This window comes from Epinephelus lanceolatus, chromosome 14 (genome assembly GCF_041903045.1).
Source record: "Epinephelus lanceolatus isolate andai-2023 chromosome 14, ASM4190304v1, whole genome shotgun sequence".
In the NCBI taxonomy this organism is placed as follows: Eukaryota; Metazoa; Chordata; class Actinopteri; order Perciformes; family Serranidae; genus Epinephelus; species Epinephelus lanceolatus.
In genome coordinates, this window is record NC_135747.1 from 21,851,672 (window position 1) to 21,873,281 (window position 21,610).

Below are 21,610 nucleotides of genomic sequence, written 5' to 3' on the forward strand. Positions count from 1 at the left end.
CATCATTCTGTATTTGATGATGTTTGTGAATATGCCAGATTCCATTACAGTTGGAGTTAGGTGCAGTTTAACAAAATGGCCAATTCTGTCAGATTAAAACTTGTTTTAATAGCTCTAAATCTGCAGACCTACATATAAAACGCTGAAAGATAGAACAAAACACAGAGTGAAGACTTCATATTTTAACACTTTCCTGTTCTTGTGGGATGTCAAGCTCAGCTCACATCCCAGCTACATCAGCTGATCTCAAACAGCCAATCAAATGATGGAGCAGCTTATTGATGGAAGTCATTGATGCTGCTCTGTGCTGTTCCGGGGTGGTCTTTGATGCTGTTCTCCTCGCATGGAAGGGCAGGGAGGTTTGCTCTCTCTGCCTTAAGGCTTTCCACGCAGGCGCATGGAAGGGCAGGGAGATTTGGGCAGAGAGGTGTGCTCTCTCTGCCTTAGGCTTTCCACGTAGGCAGTGGAAAAGGCTTTCTGCATGGGCCTGAGGAGATGCAGAGAGGCCCCAGAACAGAGCCATTTCAAGGAGTTTTCTTTGACCAAAGTGCTCCTGACTGAACTGCTCTTAATGAAACCAGATATTATTTGATCCAATCAATCAACACAAATATGTAACACTCTATCTATTTAACAGTTTTGAATTATGCCTCCACACTGGCAATAGCAGTGGCCAGAGGTGTTACGTTTTCCAGTTGTCCGTACATACATGCGTCCTATTCTCATGAACGCAATAATCAAAAAACACCCCTGGGGAATATCCTCAAATTTCGCACAAATGTCCTCTTGGACTCATTGAAGAACTGACTAGATTTTGGTGGTTTCAGGTCAAAGGTCACTGTGACTTCACAAAACATGTTTTTGGCCATAACTCAAGAATTTATGTGCCAATTATGACAAACTTTCACACAAATGTTTAACAAGTTTAAAATGATGAAGTGATGACATTTTATATTGAAAAGGTCAACCTCACTGTGACATCCCAGAGTTCTGCAAGAACACTTTTCTGGCCATTATTTGACACCATATCTCAGGAACAGAAAGGGAGACATTCAGTCAGATACTGAATTAGTGACACTAATCTTGAGTATCCATCTTGAAACTGCTTGTTTTATAGATTTTCTGTGCTGCTGGGTTAAAAATGTTTCTGAAGCATCCATGTTTTAGCATTTGTAGCTTCTTTGCAGCATCATCCATATCTGAAGCACTGTCTACTGACACAACTTTGTTTTCTATCCTGTTCCTGTGTTAGTCCACCAGAAGATTATTGGTTTTGCTGATACTGAGCTCTAGGTGATTGTCGTTACACCATGTGGTGAAGCTCTCTATCAGTCTTCTGTACTCTGCTGTAGTCTTTATGTGAAGACAGCATGTTTCTCTCTGGAAATTATTCACTGGAATCATATATGTCAATATAATGATGACTACCATTTTGCCAAAAAAAAAATACATTTAATACATTTTATTAATTTTCTTTAAAATGTTCACTACGTATTTGAGTTGGGACAAACATGGATGGAAACTTCGACTTGACTGGTTGGTGGAGGCATACAACTGCAAGGTGATGATTCTAGTTTTTTGAGTTTATAAAACTAAACTTTTGTCTTTGTTTTTATAGTGAAACTTCTTCCAGTTTACACAAAGATGAACGGAGTAGCACCAGCACACAGAGTTGCACAGTGTTGGCATCGATTGCTGTGTTTATTAAGTTTGAGAACAAAGAATGAGGAGGTTAGGACCTTTGATCAAATGAAAAATGAGAAACTGAATTTGATCCAAAAATAAATCCAGTTATAGCCGTAAGCAGCAATGCATCAGCTTCCACTGTGTGGGGGAGAAAATGAGAAACGCCCACTTACCCAAAAGTACACACCAAGCTGCTTGTCTGAGGTTTAGTCGATGCTGCATTGACAAGTTTCCAGTTCAGCTCTCAAAAATTGAAAGGTTAATAAATTGGGCAGTTTTTTGAATGATCAGCAGATTTTCATGGAATGAACTAAATGCCCACCCAGTTACTGCACCTGACAGAGTCAATGACATACTGACCTGTGGTTCAAGACAAAAAGATCAGCGGAGCCAGGAGACAGATATTTTGGGAACAAACCAACAAAAGATCAATTTAGTCTGTGTGTCTGCAAGAGATAGTTTCAGGTTGTGTTTAGTCTTAGAGGGGGGCCCCGGTACTCTGTCCAAATGTGCTGTTTTATCGTGGTCTTCTTGAACCACTCTTAGTCTGGCCCCTCCCCTGGGACCACTTTGCCTTGGGAGACCCACCAGGGGCTATTAGCCCCAGGCAACACAGCTCCCAGGATCACAGGGACACACAAACCCCTCCACCACGTTAAGGTGGCGATTCTTGGATTCTTTGCATCAAAAGGGGTCAGTTGAGGTGGTATGGGCATCTGATCAGGATGCCTCCTGGGCGCCTCGCATTGGAGGTGTTCCAGACACGTCACACTGGTAGGAGGCCCAGGGGTAGACCCAGAGCAGGGATCACATATCTCATCTGGGAACGCTTAGGAGTCCCCCCGGAGGAGCTAGAAGGTGTCTCTGGGGAGAGTGATGTCTTGAATGCTGCCCCCGCGACCCGGCTTTGAATAAGCGGTTGAAAATGGATGGATGGATGGATTACTATTCAAGATATAAACTTTGAACAAAATGTCAAAGGATGAGTGAAGACCTTGACTAGAACACAAGTTGTATTCACGGAGTCTTCACTCTGCTAAACAGCATCGTCCTGCATTAGAAAAGTGTGCAGGTAAAACAGTCCAAGAGCAGTGGTGCTACTGTTATTGTTATGCAGACAGAGTGTTGTACTCTTTGGTACTCTGATAGCCAGGAGTGATATGTCTTTATGAAAAAATATAATCAAAACTATCTGAACAAAAGTCAAAAAAGAGAAAAATGCTGGATGAAACACCAAATCCTGTTTTGGAACAGATACAAATTTGTTTGAAAGCGAAAATGCCAAAAAACAAATCTGGATGAAATATGCCATCAGTGTTCTATATGAGTAATTCACCCAGCCTTATTCATGTCACTGTAAATCTGTTTAAGAATTGTCTTTATATGCTCGTAATATGAACAAGTGTGTCTAATAAAAAGTTGCACCCAGCACTGAAGGGTTTTGATATGCTTTGCAGGGGCAGTGTCAGCCTGCAGTATTGTTTATAGCAGAAGAAAAGCAAATACTGAGGTGTAAAACAAGAGCAAGATGCCACAAATTGATGACATTGATTTTCTACACACAGAACATGGTAATGGTTGTGGAGAACGCCAAGAGTGCCACACACTCAAACAGCAACAGTCAGCTACAAACACTCAATAAGTGCATTTACATGGACATTAATAACCTGTTCATGAGGCTTATCCCTGTTAGGATCATATTCAGGATGTGGTGTTTACTTGAGCACAGAGAAATCAGGTTATTGATATTCCTCGTGTACATGAAAAATACCAGTAACCTGTCAAAAATTATTGCAGTCTCTTTGTGTTGGCATTGTGCGATGATAGATGAGAGCGACAGCAAATACAGAACACTAGTCTGTATGTTTAATACCAATTCACAATTTAACTGATATTTTTTTCTCTGCTCCGATCGCCAACAGCTCTCTGCTCTGAGCGCATCCATGTCTTTCTCTTTCTCTCAACCACACTCTTGTAACACAGTCTTCCACACTAATGCCAGCCTGCCACTGTCACTGTCACCGCATAGGACAGGGGAGCAGTAGAAAAAGATTTGCAGCAGCTTTTGTAACTGAAAGACAAAACTCTGTTCCTTCATTGCTCCAGAAGTGAGACGCTGTCGCTGCTGGCATTTTTTTTTATTTCTGTTACATCACTTGGCTGAAGCCATGCCAGTGCAGGTAGTCGGAGGATCTAAATAACGAGGATAAGGAACATTATCCCAGTTTCTTTAAAAGTGCTCCAGGTAGCATTTTCAGGTTTCTCATAAAGTGGATAAGAGCTTATTTCGGTTTCTGAAACAGGATATGGTGTCTACAATACGATAGTCTGGCAACTTGTCCAGGGTGTACCCCACGTCTCGCCCATTGTCAGCTGGGATAGGCTTCAATCCCCTGCTACGGTAAAATGAATGAACGGGTTATTCGTGTCTATGTAAACACACTGGATGATGGCCAAATGGTACTGACACCAGACTGACCATGGACTCAGCTGGTGGACTCTGTGTCTCAGTGCCCTTAAGGCACTGCAGTACTCTAAGAGAATTGCTTCTGAGATGGTCAGACAATTTAGGAAACCTGGAGAGCCTCTGAGGACAGAGACTGTCTGAAAATATGTGCCTCTATCTCCACCCTCTCTATGACAGCCTGCTCTTCACCCTGCCTTCAAGTGTGGCCAGTCGGAACAACAGAAAAACACTTTTGCCTTGCGACGTGATTGGACAACATGTTGTACAAACTATTTCTCTTCTAGCATGACCCAGTCCTTAGACTGCAGTCATTAGAATACAATGCCTTCTGGCCATTTAATTCCTGATCAGTGATCTTTTGTCATTTTTCCTCTCTGTATCACATCAAAGCCAGAGAGCCCGCCTCAGCTGAACTACTTCAAGTCAGGAGAAATGTCCATCCAGTTTTCAGTTCACTTAGCTTTTGGATCAGTGATTCAGCAGCTATTAGAGTCATTCTAACCACGTTCATAGTATACATATACTTTTTTTTTCCTCCATCTCTCTATTTAGCCTTCCTCTCCTCAGGCTCTCTGGAGTATAGCTGTGGATGGACTATTGGCCCTGGTGTCACAATAGTGTTTACACTGGGTTGGTGTTTTAAAGTCAGGCCAAAGCACCTGAAAACATGAGCAGAGAATACAGTTTAGGACTCTGTTCACACACATACACTCACAGGTCTGCTCAATCTGACTGTTAGATTTGACTTATTGCCGCTAGTGTTGCACCACTGACAGCATTGTCAGTCACACCTCAGTGAATTCGCCTGTTGATTTCTCCAACATGCCGCCGCCTCCACAGGACCAGTCGGAAATCCTGCAGAGAATCTTTCATTTCTACAAACTGACATTAGAGCGGGTGTGGAGGAATTTGCCGGAGAGGGAGTGGAATTGTGTGAGTTAAAGGGCCCAGGGAAGTTGGTCAGCAGGCGTGAGAATTTATGTGTTATCACTATATTAGCGGCCCTATTTCAGGGCAATCCTTGTGTGTCTGAGTATCCCGTGAGAAAGGCAAACAGAGCTGAATGTGCTTACGCAAGGAGCAGAGCTCGATCACCACAGAAGGAATTGATTGAAATGTATCCCACTGCCTGAGTAGAGCGGAGACGTCAGCCCCACCTGATGCTAGGGTTTCGGCATGCAGCCCCTCACACACTGCTGGCAAGCGCTGACAAGAAGCACATGCTGCATGTTAACCATCGAGCGCCAAATATCGCTTAATTCTCAGCTTTGTCTTGACATTTTGTCAAAATAAATATGAAAGTGAAATTTAACTCAAGGATTTTAATGGGTTTTAAAGCACTTTGATGTAGTGTTAATAAGGTTAATAGTAAGTGAAATGGCTGTTTTATAAATGTCTGGAAGAGACACTGCTTGGCAGACACATATCTGTCTATATAGCTTCTTGCCAGCAGCTCTGAATTGGGCTCCTGGGGTGTATTATAGACTATTATCATCTCCATTGGTTCAATTAGAGAGAGGGGGGAAAGCATGCTGAGAGGGAATAAAAAGTGAGCTTAAGAAAGAAGTGAGGAAAGGCAAATCATTATTTTCGACCTCTCCCACTGAGGTGTCCTTGTATACCAGGTATAGATACACCACTGGTGTAAGAAAATATCAATACGCTTAAATATCACAATGTTATGTTTTGTGATCCTCTATTGATTCTCACAAACACTATCTATTCTTTATGCCTCTGTGTCTGTGATAGCCATGGCCAGAGGCACTGTGTTTCCAGTTTGTCCATCCATCCATCCATCACATTGTTATGAATGAGATATCTTTGGACTGCACTTCAAATTTGGCACAAACATTCACTTGGACTCACCAATGAACTGATAAGATTTTGGTGGTCAAAGGTCAAAAGTCAAGGTCATTGTGACCATGACTGTCTAATTTTTGTGATCATAATACCTCAAGAACACCTGCAAGGAATTATTTTCCTTGATTTTTTCTTGGACTCAAGGATCACCTGGTTAGATTTTGGTGGTCAAAGGTCAAGTTGGCTGTGACTGTCTCAATCTCCTGAAAACAATATCTCAAGAACTCCTTGAGGGAATTTCTTCAGATTTGGCACAAACATTCACTTGGCTCAAGATTTTAATGGTTAAAGGTCAAAAGTCAAGGTCATTGTGACCACGTCTGTCTCATTCTTGTGAACATATATCTCAAGAACACCTTGAGGGATTTTTTTTGTTTGTTTTTTGTTTTTGTTTTTCAAATTTGGCACAAAACATTGGCTTGGACTCAAGTATGAACTGATTAGATTTTGGTGGTCAAAGGTCACTGTGACCTTGCATCTGTCTCATTCTCCTGAACGCAATATCTCAAGAAGGCCTTGAAGGAGTTCCCTCAAATTTAGCACAACCGTCCACTTGGACTCAAGAATGAACTGATTAGAATTAGGTGGTCGAAGCTCAAAGGTCAAGGTCACCATGACCTTACAAAACTTGTTTTTGGCCATAACGCAATAATTCTTACGCTAATTATGACAAAAAGTCCCATAAATGTCTAAAAGGATAAGATAATGACATGATGACATTTTATATCCACAAGGTCAAAGGACAACTTTACTGTGACATCATAATGTTGTGCAGAAACACTTTGCTAGCTATTACTCAGTGTAATATTTCAGGAAGAGAGGGGGAGACATCTGGTCAGATACTGAATCGAAGACACAAATCTTGGGTGCCCACCTTGAAGCTGTGGTGATGGTAAAAAATCTTCTGTGCTGCCGGGGGGGGGGGAGATGTGTGTAAAGAATCCATGTTTGAATGGACATGGATGTAAACTGTAAGTGCAGCTTGACTGGTTTGCGGAGGAAATCACGTCACAGCTCTTGCCCACATCCAGGCGCAGTCTCGCTACCTCTTCCTCTCCTTGTAGTTCTCTTGGAGAGTCTGCTTGCTCACGGTAGCATCAGCTCTAGCCTCCATCTTAGCCACCTGCGGCACAGCACCCTTCAGTGTTAATAGGCTATTACTTGTGACGTGTCAACAGTCAGATAGTGCTGTGGGCAGGACTTTGAGCAAAACTGTAGAGAGGTGACTGCAAACATAGAGGGCCTGCATCAGTGCCAAAGTAGCACATTTTTCAGTGTCATTTCATCACTCTGGTAGCATCGTTACCCCTGTGCCGTGATATATATCATATCACCAGATTCTTAAAAACACCGCCCTGAGATACACACACACACACACACACACACACACACACACACAGCTCAGTGTAGTAACTTGCCCTGATGTGTAGGTCATGTGGTTTGTTCTGCATTTACAAACCAAGGTCAGAAATTGTAGAGCAAAAACACTGAACACAATCATGATGTATAAATCATGAAGCAACCACATTTAGACCACTAACACACATGCAGACTGTACATGCTCTCTGTAGTTTTGTTGCAGCAGCATTTTTTCGAGTATGTATTTAGCCCAGCGTCTGTACAGTAGGCTCCAGCTCGTGCAGCATTAGCCTCCTCCAAGTTTGCTGGTTCCCTGTACAAGTCAGCTTGTGCCTCAGTATAAGCCTAGCAGCAAGAGGCATCTAATTAGAAGAACATGCTACATGCTGGCTAATCCTTGACAGATGCAGCATCAAAGGCTGCCAAGACTGTGAATGATTATCAGTGGTTACCAAAAGTATATTTGAATTGAGTGAAATGATGGCATAATTTCGAAGGCCTTTACATTATTTATATTTCATTTCAAATAACTGAGCCTATGCCATATGGATCTCCGCCCCATTCTCTTTTTTCCCCCCCGTTTCAAGCAAATAATCTTCACCCCGAGGATATTCTGCCCAGATGAAATTTGATGTGAATGTCTGATGCCTTGATGCTCGAACTGCTGTTTCAGTTGTGGAGAGGAGTATTTTTTCACTTGTGTGTGTGTGTGTGTGTGTGTGTGTGTGTGTGTCTGTGTTAGTGTCTGTTTCTGCTTGTTTGTGTGTATTTTGCTCATGGACACACACAGACAGACAGACAGACACACACACACACACACACACACACACACACACACACACAGAGCTATTAAAAGCCAGAGTTGCTGGTGTCTCCGATGGGCTACCCTAACTGCACATGACAGCTGACACAAACAGAGGTTTGCGTGCCTGTTTTCTCAATGCCCATGTTTGCGTGCGTGTCTCTGCAGGGGTGCTGTGGAACCTGTCGTCATGTGACGCCGTCAAGATGACAATCATTAGGGACGCCTTAACGACTCTGACCAACACTGTGATCATCCCCCACTCTGGATGGAGCAGCTCCACCTTCGATGACGACCACAAGCTGAAGTTCCACTCCTCCCTGGTACTGAGGAACACCACAGGCTGTCTGAGGTAAAACCACCTGATGAGCACACTTGGCTATAGCACCCCTGTGTGGACATTTGGCGCTATTACATCTAGTGGGGAGAATGAGCTCATAATGTTGGCTCCTCTGTAAATTGCACTGATAATGTTGCCTTAATTGGAGTAACCACCTACAAACAAACACAACAAACTTCAGAGGGCAGTGTACAGACCACTGAAGAGTAACATTTATACAGTTAACAATATCAGAAGATGTTTGTTATGTCATAAATAATTATTTTAATACAACATCAAAGGGAACAAACTCTGGTAGATGTGCATATTTTAGTCAAACCGCTTTTATGCTTACCTTTCTTTGTTTGAAAGTCATCGTCATTTCATTACAGTCGATGATGTAATCTTCCCAGCTTCTCTCCTGGGGCATCTTCCTTTGATGACATTGTGCTGCATGTTGAGTTTAGCCTTTAATTGGTAAAAGCCAGTCGATGTGAGAGTGTGTGTGTGTTTGTGTGTGTGTGCATACATGCAAAGATGAGGTTGTTTGTGCGTGTGTGTGTGTGTGTGTGTGTGTGTTAGCACACTTAGTTAGTTCCTTATTTACTCAGCAAAGTGCTATAATGACTTCAGTCAGACCACACACACACTTCATACATAATGGATGGTGTATTGGGAGGGCAAAACCCACATTACACATTCAAGTGGGACACACAAATACACACACACAGCTGTCATTTGTGTATTTGCACATTTGTTTGTTGAGCAAAGCCCCAAATCAAGTCCTAATTTATTTGCGCGTGCGTGTGTGATGTGCTTTTCAAAAGGAACCTGAGTTCAGCTGGTGAGGAGGCCAGAAAACAGATGCGCGTCTGTGAAGGACTGGTTGACTCACTACTCTACGTCATCAAAGCCTGCGTAAACACCTCTGACTTCGACAGCAAGGTACGCACAAAACACCCACACATGTCTACACACACACACACACACACACACACACACACTTAGCCAGGAGGAAAACATGCTGCCACATGATAAGAGGCTCTGGGGAAAAAAATCCCACTTAACCCTGTTTGAATCATTTCATTGCCTTTGTCTGAATGACCCAAACAGCATCCAGCAGGAACTATTTCATGTGCTTTATCACCCAAAGCACAACTCACATATGCACGACATCCAGAACCCGATAGACGAGCAGCGCATTGACCTGGTATACATTATGGCAACGGTAGAAATGAAATCAGACCTCTCAGACATGCATCTGTGCTCTGTAGAAGACATAAAAAGACAAGTGGCTCATCCGTAAAGTAGAGATGGCGTCCCCTGGGAATCGGCCCCTTAATTTTGTCTAACATATATGCTCATTGACATTCTGTGAGGAGGAGCCTGCGCAGAACTCAAACAGCGTGCAATAAAATCCATTTGCTCTGGTCTAGATATTCCTTCTAACTGGAGACCCTTGGGTTCCATAACGAATTGATTTGTAACACCGCAAATAGCAGCCCTGTGTACCACACATCGGCCGTGGATAGTGTAGCGTGCTGCACAGAGTTTATTGTATTGTAGCTTTTGTCATGGTGATTTAAAGTCGCCGCTATAACTACCCACCCAAACCCCCCGTCTCCCTCTGTCTGCCATCAGATTGTGGAGAACTGTATTTGCACTCTAAGGAACCTGTCATATCGTCTGGAGCTGGAGCTGCCGCCGTCCCGACTCATAGGGGGACAGGAGCTCGACGGCTTACTGGGAAGCGAGTCGCCCAGTAAAGAGGTGGATTCCAGCTGCTGGGGCAGGAAGAAGAAGAAGAAAAAAAAGAGCTTGCAGGAAGACACGGTGAGTGTGCTGCTTTTTAAGTCGAGGCTCAGTTTGAAGTTTTAATCGTCCACATTTATATAATAGGTATGTCAACATTAATGGAGCTTTGATGTTTATGGATTTTTTACAATGAAGTGCTGCAGGAATGAGTCCTAAACCCAGAAATGAGGTAGTGTTTTTGCAATTCCGGTTCCCTTGTGTCAAAGTCAGTGTTTTTTTTAAGGGTGTTTGGTCAGATGTCTGAAATAAGGTCTGTTGTAAACACAAGCTTAAAGAGAAACTCCAGTATTTTTGAACTTGGATCCTATTTCCCCATGTTTTTGTGTCTAAGTGATGAATGGAGTCAACAGTTTTTGAAATGGGTCCAGCATTGAGAGGGACCAATGCAGCCACAGCAGCAAAACAGAACGCAATGTAATCTCAACAGGAAATTATGCACCATCAATTTATGTCCCCAAAAAGTGCTTCATTTTTCAACTGACAGACTCAGATTATTATTATAAGTGTCTGACATCAAAGGAGTGCTGGGAGGAGTTTGTTGTGTTGAAGTATAGAAAGCATAGCTTAGAGTTATGTAAAAGATTTTCAACATCATGGCTGAATATTTAGCTTATTAAGAATATGTAGACTTTCTAGCCCAAATGTTCTGGCACTGCCCAAAAGTCACAACATGCTGGCAAAATATTTTTCAATTGCTATCGGATGTCCCGGCTAGACCTGTTGATCCTGATCCACTGACCACACTCTTGTGTTAACCACCCTCCAACATAATATGATGTTATTTGTAACCGTACTAGCACATAGATTGACATTATTAACTTGGAAGCAAATGCAGGCTCCTGCCCATTCTGCCCTGTGAAGGATGTGATGCACCACCTGCATTTGGAAAAGATAAAATTCTTTCTAAGAGAATGTGAAAACAAATTCTACCAGATCTGGCAACTCTTTTAAGCATAGTTTAAGACAAATGCACTAAGTTCTTCCCCTAACTAGCCCAGTTCAAATGACACAAAACATGATCAAACTGACATCCTTCTAAATCCTCCCATTTTCCTCCCATATTTTAATTTCTTCAGTTATTATCATTTTTATTTATCTATTTATTTTCTCTTTTTATTGTTTCAAATAGAGCAATAATTTTTTTCTGTTATTATGCAAACTCATGTCTTTTTCTATTCATGTATGACAAATCACCCTTTAGAGTATTTTTGATTTTTGACTTGTTCAATATTTTCTGTATTTTTCCGTCAGAAATTGTTTTCACTTTTATACTACCGCCACTGTTGAACTTTGAAAACTCCAATAAAAAGAGTTTAAAAATTTTTTTAAAAAAAAGTAGACTCTGACAATGTTGAAAAGTCTCCAAAATTTCCGAACGAGACCTCTCCTTGAGCGAGACTTGGTTGCACACACTAACAAACAGACCGTATTAGTGGAGCATGTCAGTCGCAAAAACAAGCTGCTTTAGGAGACGTAAATTGATGTGCGCAATAGTCCCTAGGGATTACACTGTAACGTGTTTTGCCAATGCAGCTGCAGCGGTCTCTCACAATACTGGACTGGTTTTAAAATGATTGTCTCCATTAGTCACACTAACATATAATAATAGGGTCCAGGTTAAAAAACACAGAAGTTTTCCTTTAAGAAATGTTCACATTTTATTCTACGACATAAAATATGTCAGTAATTACACTATTTGTGAATTTTGAAGCATTCAGATGTCTCTAAATAAGGTGGTTGCTAACAACTGGTTAAATGAGACTATGGAGGTTGTCGGGGACATTAAACGTCCTCATGCCACATAAGATTAGTGGTGGTGACGTTAAAGTCCTACAGCTTTGGTGTAGTTTGTTTACAGCCTAACATTAGCTCTTTACTTTACTAGTTGTGTTCATTTGTGGTGATTACCTTGCTGAACAAATCATATAAGTAAAATAAATTTTGTTTGCTGCAGAGTTTATTTTCTGCACTAATCTAAAATCTAGTGGAAAAATCTCATCGGCGATCATCGAGGGAACCAGAGTGATGTTTACCTCTGGGTTGGCCCACCAAAAAACATCATTCCTGCAGCACTTTATGTAATTGGTCAAAGTCCCCATGACAGTCCCACACAAACCTCACAACTGCTGCACTATCATCTAAATGTTTATTTCTGTAATTTTATGTATTGCTGTTGTAAACAAAACAAAAGCATTAGAGCCTGTATTTACGCCTGAGTAAACTCTGTGGTTGTTTGTTCAGTGGGACGGTGTGGGACCCATTCCCGGCTTCTCGAAGTCCCCCAAGGGGGCAGAGATGCTATGGCACCCTTCGGTGGTGAAGCCTTACTTGACACTGCTGGCTGAGAGCTCGAATCCCGCCACTCTGGAGGGCGCAGCTGGGTCCCTTCAGAACCTGTCAGCCGGCAACTGGAAGGTACAGCATGTCTGTGTATCTACGTACACACGAGTACACACATCTTTGTTTTTATACACTGTTAAATATGATATCCTCAGAGACATAGCACCTATTCCACTGGTTAAAAAGGATTTAACAGCTCAGCTCCTCTGTGTCAGTCACAGCTGACGTCAGTGTCACACTTGGAATCACACACGTTAAAACGCACACCTCAAGACCATCCATTTTCCCGCGTGGCGTCTAGACCCTTCTGAAGGTTTAATGCCTTTTGTATGTGTTTCTGTGTGTGCAGTTTGCAGCATACATTCGTGCAGCAGTGCGTAAGGAGAAGGGGCTGCCCATCCTGGTGGAGCTGCTGCGGATGGATAACGACAGGGTGGTGTGTTCGGTTGCCACTGCTCTGAGGAACATGGCGCTGGATGTCAGGAACAAGGAGCTCATAGGTTAGTCACACTGTGGTTTCTGAGGATGGTACACAGACATGAAGATCCTGAACACTGTTCTTACCTTGGCTTTGTTCTAACAAACAGTGTAGCTCATGTTGCACTCATAAGCCATGTTGTAAATGGGGGTAGCTCCTAGACTGTATAATAAAGATAGACAGCATGACAGCTTTCCAGAAGTGAAGCCAGAACATCTCAATCGCCCCCTGGTGGCTGGCTGTAGTACTGGTTATTATTCCTACCCCTTTTCTGTTAGCTGCTGGGACATGGGCCAAACTAAAAACTCAAAGTACACGTCAAATAATTTCTCCCCATACATGGTTTCTGTCATGAAGAGAGAGGAAGGCTTATTGCCAAAAAAAAAGGCATAAGTGATCCTGGTCCAGGCACTCAAGATGGTTTGAAAATATAAAAGGCCTTTATTTCAACAGGCTAGAAACGTCACCACACATCATTTTAGGTAGAACGTATCACACTGATGTATGTAAGTGTTCATTTTTTGGATACTTTGGTTTCAATTAGTGATTTGATGCTTCAAAAGGGGAGTTGAAATCGTGATTGACAGCTGTGTCTGTCAACTGCTGTGCTCCCGATGAATGACACTGCTCACAGTTGGTCAGAAGGGTGTTTGGGCAGGAGCTCGATACTGTGGAGATCGCCACTGCGCAGACTCTTGCTCCAAATGACGTCACCAGTGCAAAATGGCAGCAGCCATATCCAAAATGTTTTGGCTTCATTCTTGTACAGTGGGAGGAAGTGGAGACATGTCATCCACCTTTTATAAACAATTTATGGTTTAGTTTGTTAACCTGCATAAATGCAACATAAAACATTAATATAATATGTTGAGCATTACATATACTTGACCTAACTGCTTAGTAAGGAAGCATAAAGGATTTATAGGGAGGAATATACACTAGGATCCTTTGGAAACTGGCACAATACGTATCAGAATTATACTGACACACAATAGGCAATGTAAGACATACAGTATTGTGGACATTTGAGCCTATATTAGTGTGTGTATTCAACACATTACATCCCAAAACTGTGTCATGCCTTGCATGATAGAGCTATATATGTTTCTTATTATTACTATTAAAGGCAGAAGCAGGAACAGCGCATTTTGTGAACATCTTACTGGTTATTCTTTTTCATTTCTTCTCTCACTCCAGCCATTTTTGTTCCATGAAACAGTCTCATTTAATGAAGACCAAGTTTTTATGTGCTCTCTGTGTGGAATTAATGAGGAGTTACAGTTCCAGCAATGCAGGGGTGACGCCTGTAGGCAGATGGGGGAGGAGCTGCAGTGTTGTGTTTAAGGTGCTTTTGTGTGTGTGTGTGTGTGTGTGTGTGTGTGTGTGTGAGGGAGAGTTTATGCTGCATGTATTTAGGTCCTTCAGCTGGGCTGCTCTGCTGAAGGAGAAATGGGGGAAACAATCCTTTTTGTAACACCAGGATGCTCACACACCGACGTCCTTGTGATGATAACGCAATGTCATTTAGGAAAACTGCTTACCTCACTGCAGCTCCAGCACCATGAATATATCATTCATGATATAGAAATAATAGAATGTAGTTTAGGTCACAGTGTCAGACATCCATTTATACATTATGCAACGTGTAAAAATAAATGCAGCGAGAGTCTATACGTCTTCTCTCTGTGCATACGCTCCTGCTGTACGGCACATCATAATGTGTGAGCTGCACGTCTCACTTCCCCCCCTCCTTCCTCTCAGGGAAGTATGCAATGAGGGACCTGGTCAATCGTCTCCCCGGGGGGAACACCACCCTGCTGTCAGATGAGACGGTGGCGGCCATCTGTTGCACCCTGCACGAGGTCACCAGCAAAAACATGGAGAACGCCAAGGCCCTGGCTGACACGGGCGGCATCGAGAAGCTGGTCAACATCACCAAGGGCAGAGGAGACAGGTGGGCCACAGCAGCATGTATTTGTCTCGATGCTTTTAGCGAGGGTGCAGAGTACACACCGATGTAAACCTGCTAACATGTGCACACGCTCAAATGCACCGCTTGGACACACAAACAGCCATATGTGGCCCGCAGGCTGGGCTGTATAGACCATCATGGAGTTTTACACAAACACTTACACATCTAAGCGCACACACACACACACACACACACACACACACACAAATATTTAAATGCTCAGAGAAGGAGAAGCGGTAGCCGCAGGGAAGGTGGTTTTGTGTGCATTGAGGTTTCATGTCCCAGTGGAATGATGGACCAGCAGCTATTTCTAGCCTGCTATATATTCAGTAATGTTCCAGGTTACAACACTCTGAGGACACTCTCTGCCTTCAATCACACTATCCTGTGATATTTACAGCGTGAATTAAAATGAGGTCAAAGTGATTGGGATTACTCAAAAGAATACATGTTTGTTTTTGTTTGTTTTCCAGGTACTCTATGAAGGTGGTTAAAGCAGCTGCGCAGGTGCTGAACACACTGTGGCAGTACAGAGATCTGCGTACCATCTATAAGAAAGTAAGAGCGTGGGGATTGATGACATGATGGTACAGTTAACAGTCGCCCATCTAATTTTGTCAGTGCACAACACATGAATTACCTGTTTTTAATGTCTTTAAATGTAAGGAAAACAGAGTAACATGTTTGGATTTTAAAAGAAAAAGACATGTGTCATACATATTAAAGGGTAAGAAGATAAAACATAAAAGTAACTGTGTCTTTGTATCCACTTGGGCTTATTGTGGACCACACAGCAAAGGATTGGAAAGCAAGTTTTACAAAATCCAGCACTGCTCTGCTTCTAAAACCGCCACGTTTCCTCTCTCTTCTCCCTTACAGGATGGATGGAACCAAAACCATTTCCTCACCCCAGTGTCAACACTTGAACGGGACAGGTTCAAGTCCCAGCCCACCCTCCCCACCAGCACCATTCAGATGTCCCCAGTGAACCACCCTGGTAGGCTCCAGTTTCACGAAAACAGACTCATCCAGCGAAACAGGAAAACCTCTGGAATTTATTGTTGAAATGTGTTTCTCTCTCTTCACAGCTGCCAGTGCCACGTCGTCTCCTGCCATGCTGGGCATCAAAGAGCATAGAGACACTATCAGAGACTACCAGAGAGCGCAGTCAACTATGCAATTTTATAACTACCACGGGGACAACAGTATCCATAAAAACCAGTATACAGGTACTCAAACAATACAATGAAAGTGCATACAGTTTGCATATTAGCAGTCTTTTAACCCAAATTCAAGCAGTGTTCACTATCTGCAGCAGACTGTAATCACAGGCTGCCCTCTGGTCCTCTCTGTGCAGGACTTTATCTGTTTTATCCCTCGTAATGCTCCAAGCAGATTCCATGGCCAGTCTCGTCTCCCTGCCAAGACAGTCCTCTCTTATCGTCTCCTCTAAAGCCTGCCAGCCCGGAGACAGCCAGTCATTTCAATTCAGAGCGCTTCAGAGCCGGTCTGCACGGCAGTAAAGCGAACCGGCCAGCCAGTGGTGGACACTCTACAATGGCGGCATTGTTAGCAGGCCCAAGTTGCAGCATGCAGACAGGGGTAGTGAGTGGGTAACCAGACATACACTACAGCCAGACAAGAGCTCTTGCCAGCCTACGCTGGCTGGCAGGAGCAGGAGGAGGGCAGAGTAAACAACATGAGCCGCAGCCTCAACAGTCCACGCGTTACACAGCGAAATGGAAATTGAGTTTCAGGATTCCACCGGTCGGATAAAGTGCCAACAAAAATACCCATCCCATGGGCTATGCAAACAGCAGAACAGCAGTAGCCAACTCCATTATTTGGTGTTATTTCTCTCCCCAGCACAGCGAAGCACTTCTTGATCCTGCTCTATCTAAATACAGACATTTGCCCTATGGGGATGTGCAGACTTTTTCACTGATATGAAATGAAGTGTATTTGCATCAAGTCCCTCTGAATTGCTCTTTTTATTTCATTTTATTTTTTTCAAGGGTCTGGAAAGCCTTCTTCATATTACTACTCATCCCCCACAAGAGAGGAGCCCAGAAGAACACAGGTGAATATAATCATTCTGCTTCACAGGCTCTGCATTTTTTATCTGCTCCTGTTTGTCTGCTCTGATTCAAAGCTGCCGCTGTACCCAATGAGATCATTTCCAAAACACAACTTCACTCTGGATTTACCTTTTTAGTTTGGTTTATTCGTGCAGAATATTTTCGACACACAGCGCTGCGCAGTCACTTGTAGAGACACACATTTAAGCACAGGTATAGATTTTGGGGGGGTGCAGGGCACTCACCCCTCCTCAATATTTAGAAGAATAAAAAAATGAAAGTAGCAGAGACTTAAAACAGTTAAATGAATTTAATCCCTTGACTGTTAATTGTTTTGATGATCTTGTTTCGGGCTTACTTGGTTTCATTATTCATAAGAAACTTTAGATTTCATCCCACCTTTGAAAACCAATGTTTTCTTCTAGGAAGTGTTTGATAGTAATGGTACAAGGCCCCTGTTTGAGATCCCTCCACCACGCTGTATAAACCTGGCGAGGACGACCGGCTCTTCCGCCCCACTTGACTAATACAAAGAGACTGACGCGTATTCCACTGCGGATAAATGGCGATGCTGGGAATGACCCAGCACATCAGCTATTGTCTGAGCGAGAGTGAATGTGACTGCTGGGATTGGGATGGTCTGGGCGCGTCTCAGGCACCTGTCACTGCGGGACATATCCATGTGTGCCCATTCAGATAACAGGCACAGTGAGAAGGCGGCGAAGGAGAGGAGGGGGAGCAAAAGAGAGAGTTCTCTTGTGTCCTTCATCCCATCACATTTAGACCAGTTAATGTACGAGGACAGTCATCAGCCCATTTATTTCAGACAAATTCCATCTATCTTGTGGATTTCTACCCTTTACCTTGCAGCAGCTCTCTGTTGCATTAGTGCTACAGACGTGTGGGCTACAAGGTGATTGATTAGCTTACTGGCTTTAAAAGAAACCTGCAGTCAGACAGAGTGCGTTTTGCTGAATCTGCTGAGACGTTAGTATATGTTGCTCCATTTTATTACCATCAAGTGGACGATGGTAATAAAATCTTTCTATACTTGGCAGTGTTGGGAGAAGTTCTCAGATCCTTTAATTACAGGAACACTTTGTCATTTTGGAAACGAAATAGTCTGGTATATAACTCGCCTGTAAAACCACATCTTGATGTTTAACACCTTGGGTATGAATATTGAATTAAAGGAGATATTATATGTTACTGTGGGAACTTTAGATGTGCTGGTAGGCAGATTTTGTGACTAAAGGACAGAGCCAAGCTGCTGTTTCCCCTTGTTTCCAGTCTTTATGCTGAGCTAAGCAAACCTGCCGCTGGCTGTAGTCTTGTAGTTACCAGGCAGACATTAGAGTGGTATCAATCTTCATATCTGTGCTTTCTTTATTTACTTTAAATGCAGCATGAATGAAAACTGGAATCTGCAAAGTAGCCACTAACTGTTTACCCTGCAGAGCAGCTGGATTCTCATGATATCACTTAAAAATCAGGGGAAAACCATCTTGTACATCAGATTTAAGGCTGCACAATATGCAAAAAAGATCATATTGTGATTATTGTGACAGATATTGTGATATGAGCCACAGTGTGAGTGGGAATGATAATGTTTACATTTCATTTTCAGTGAAGAGAGTAAAACAGAAAATGATAATGATGTCATTTTTGCTGGGGTTTGCACCAAACAAGCATGTTTCCTTAGAATTTCGTCTAGAATTTGATTTGTATTCCGGGGCATCTCTGTAGCACCACAATGCTTCATTTTTGATGGTATATGTTGTTGTGACACATTTTGTCTTTATCAAATAATTGCAGCTCCTGTGATTTGGATATTAAGTGGCATAAAATAATACAGAAATTCAAAACTGTACTGTTTAAATGACCTTTGTCTTTTTTTATGAGGTGTATTGCCACTTGAAGGCTTTTTATGTGAAGCAGCAGCAGCATTGGATAATGGTTTGGTTTAAGTTAAAGTAACATTTTAAAACTGCGTTTTTTGGGCCCTCAAATTCATTGTTTTCATTGTAAACGCACGGCAGGGGTGCTCAAACACCAGACTGACGCTGTTGTGGTGTGCAGCTGTTCCTGAGCACCTATTTTTCAGGGCGCGACGGCTGCACCCTGAGATAAACTGAGTTCAACTTTTGGAACGCAGCAGCGTGCACTGCGTGTCATGTTACGACAACCAATCACAACCGACAGATATCTTTCCCTTCATCCATTAATCAGTCTGTGATAAATACAAAGAAGAAGTTGATGATTTTAGCGCGAAGCTGCCAGAGCTTTACATCTGTCCCACTGACGATAGGCCTACACACTTATAAACAGCACCTGGAAGAAGATCAGCTCTGCACTCAGGATTTCAAGTTAATAGGCTTTGATTTGATGCTTGTTGAGGCTGCTTAGTGACCTTAGATGCAACCTGCTGCCGCACTCTAGAAAGCTGGCACAGGAAAGGCACAATAGTAGCACCTAGCCCCTGACCTTAAACAGGGGGGCGTTTTTGGATGCTTGGGGTTGCGCTGCTTTGTGCCGCTAGTGGCACCCTTGATGGTTGTGCTCCTTGGTACATGGGCTGTCTGCTCCCAGATTTGAAACTAGACCAATTTGGCAGCCTGCTTGGACATTTTCACATATTTTATGAAAACTTTTGAAGTGAAAAAATAAGCCATGCAATTAATGAAATTGTCTTCATTTCAGATCGATGGTTAGTTTTAACATTTTTTTTGCAGGAGTTTCCAGAGGTGGCAAGTCGCACTGGATGCCCCTGAATTGCATATAGTAGCCTAGATATAACTCTACGGAAATGAGGAGTGGTTGCCCCATCTTTTAAAACACAGTGCAGTGCTACCAGAATGCATTGCAAGGCTACTTGCTTAGACGATGAATAGGAAGCGTGAAATGATACATACCATGAGGCTGACATCAGTGAGACCCATCTTGCCACTAACATTAAAACTGAAGAGTATCAAAAACAGGACGTAATTCCCCGATTTGACTCCATTTCATGAGGATTATTACCTTAAACACAGCACTCGAGTGAATGTAGTTCCAGTGAAAATCATTTCATCATGGTCCTACCTGTCTCTTTTTCGTTGCAGCCTATGTATTATACAGAGGAGCCGGGCAGGAGGAACTACGACACGTACAGAATGTACCTGCAGCATCCCCACGGCTACGATGACCCGTACTTGGAGGAGGTCATCACGTACCCGCCCACAGTCGACTACAGCTCCCAGCCTCACGGACTGAAATCCACCACCAACTATGTGGACTTTTACGCTAGCACACGGAGGCCTTCCTACAGGGCAGAGCAGTACCCCGGCTCCCCTGACTCCTGGGTATAGGTCTGGAGATGCTCCTGACGCCCCGTCCTCAGCCTGCAGGGGAGGCGAGGAGCCCGCCGGAGCACATAACAACCGACAGACTTTTTTCATGAACTTGGCTTCATAAGTGTGTTTGTTTTCAAGTGAATGTGTGTGTGTGTGGAGGGGGAGTTCACCTGAGCGATGGCAGATGGAAAGATGGAATGTGCCAAAGAAGGAAATCAAGGAATGTTTTTCTTTAAGTTATTTTTTATTTAGTAGAAGAAGATGGAATCATGCTGGGGGCCTGTTGAGGGATGAAACCCCACACTACAGCGAGGAGACGTGCGTCCTGCTCTGTCTAGATGTTAGTTTTATTTTTCTTTATGAAACTCTTAGCTGTGATAGCATGGTGAGAGGTGTGAGTCATGTGAGCGAGGGTCTGTGGTAGGAGTCAAGATGGGAAATGTGTATGTGCTGAAGCCAAAATGGATCATGAACTCATATCTGTAAAAAAAAAAATCAAACAAAAAAACAATAATAGTAAACTAATGATGTTAGATTGTACAGAGGGGTCAAGTTGTATCTGTACTTAATGTTGAAGCTGTGTAATGCCATGGAGTCTTGTACATTTCTTTCATGTTATTGTAAATACAGAAAAAAAAACATGTTACCTGGTTTACACTCATCAGCACTGGTTAAAAAAAAGAAACTCGTGCCATGTTAAATCTCTATAGATATATAAATATATGAAGAAATATGTGGACAAAGATGGCATCATTACACAACCATGCTAAAATAATAAAAAGGTCAGTTTTGTTTTTTAAACTCGTCGTGTAATTGGATTTGTTTTTCAAACATATCTCTCACACTCACTGTTTACTACCATTTTCTACGCACACAAACAGAAACAAGTGTGACAAATCAAAGTTTCCTCTTGTTTATAGTGTTTTCTCTGCAGCTTCCCGTGGGTTTCATTACACTGTGTTCACACAAACACAAGTGGAGGGAGGCCAGCTTCCAATAAAACTGTTTCATAGGTCAGTACATTATTAATGAGTGAATCCAGGTGAGCAGATGATAATTACCACTTGCCACTAAGTGCAAAGTGCTGGTGTGGACTATATAT

The 21,610-nt window shown here is 42.7% G+C and overlaps 1 protein-coding gene across 12 annotated transcripts in view; it reads left to right on the forward strand.

Moving 5' to 3' along the window:
• pkp4 (plakophilin 4) overlaps positions 1–21,309 on the forward strand; it is a 124,649-nt gene extending 103,340 nt beyond the window's left edge. For all 12 annotated transcript variants that reach the window (XM_033617591.2, XM_033617592.2, XM_033617595.2 and 9 more), the window contains 11 exons: positions 8,343–8,526; positions 9,321–9,438; positions 10,135–10,326; positions 12,550–12,723; positions 12,998–13,148; positions 14,888–15,080; positions 15,572–15,656; positions 15,978–16,095; positions 16,187–16,327; positions 17,114–17,178; positions 20,278–21,309. In XM_033617591.2, coding sequence (XP_033473482.2) covers positions 8,343–8,526; positions 9,321–9,438; positions 10,135–10,326; positions 12,550–12,723; positions 12,998–13,148; positions 14,888–15,080; positions 15,572–15,656; positions 15,978–16,095; positions 16,187–16,327; positions 17,114–17,178; positions 20,278–20,523 — 1,667 coding nt within the window. In that variant the 3' untranslated portion in view covers positions 20,524–21,309. The remainder of the gene's footprint in view (positions 1–8,342; positions 8,527–9,320; positions 9,439–10,134; positions 10,327–12,549; positions 12,724–12,997; positions 13,149–14,887; positions 15,081–15,571; positions 15,657–15,977; positions 16,096–16,186; positions 16,328–17,113; positions 17,179–20,277) is intronic.
• The last annotated feature ends 301 nt before the right edge of the window (positions 21,310–21,610 follow it).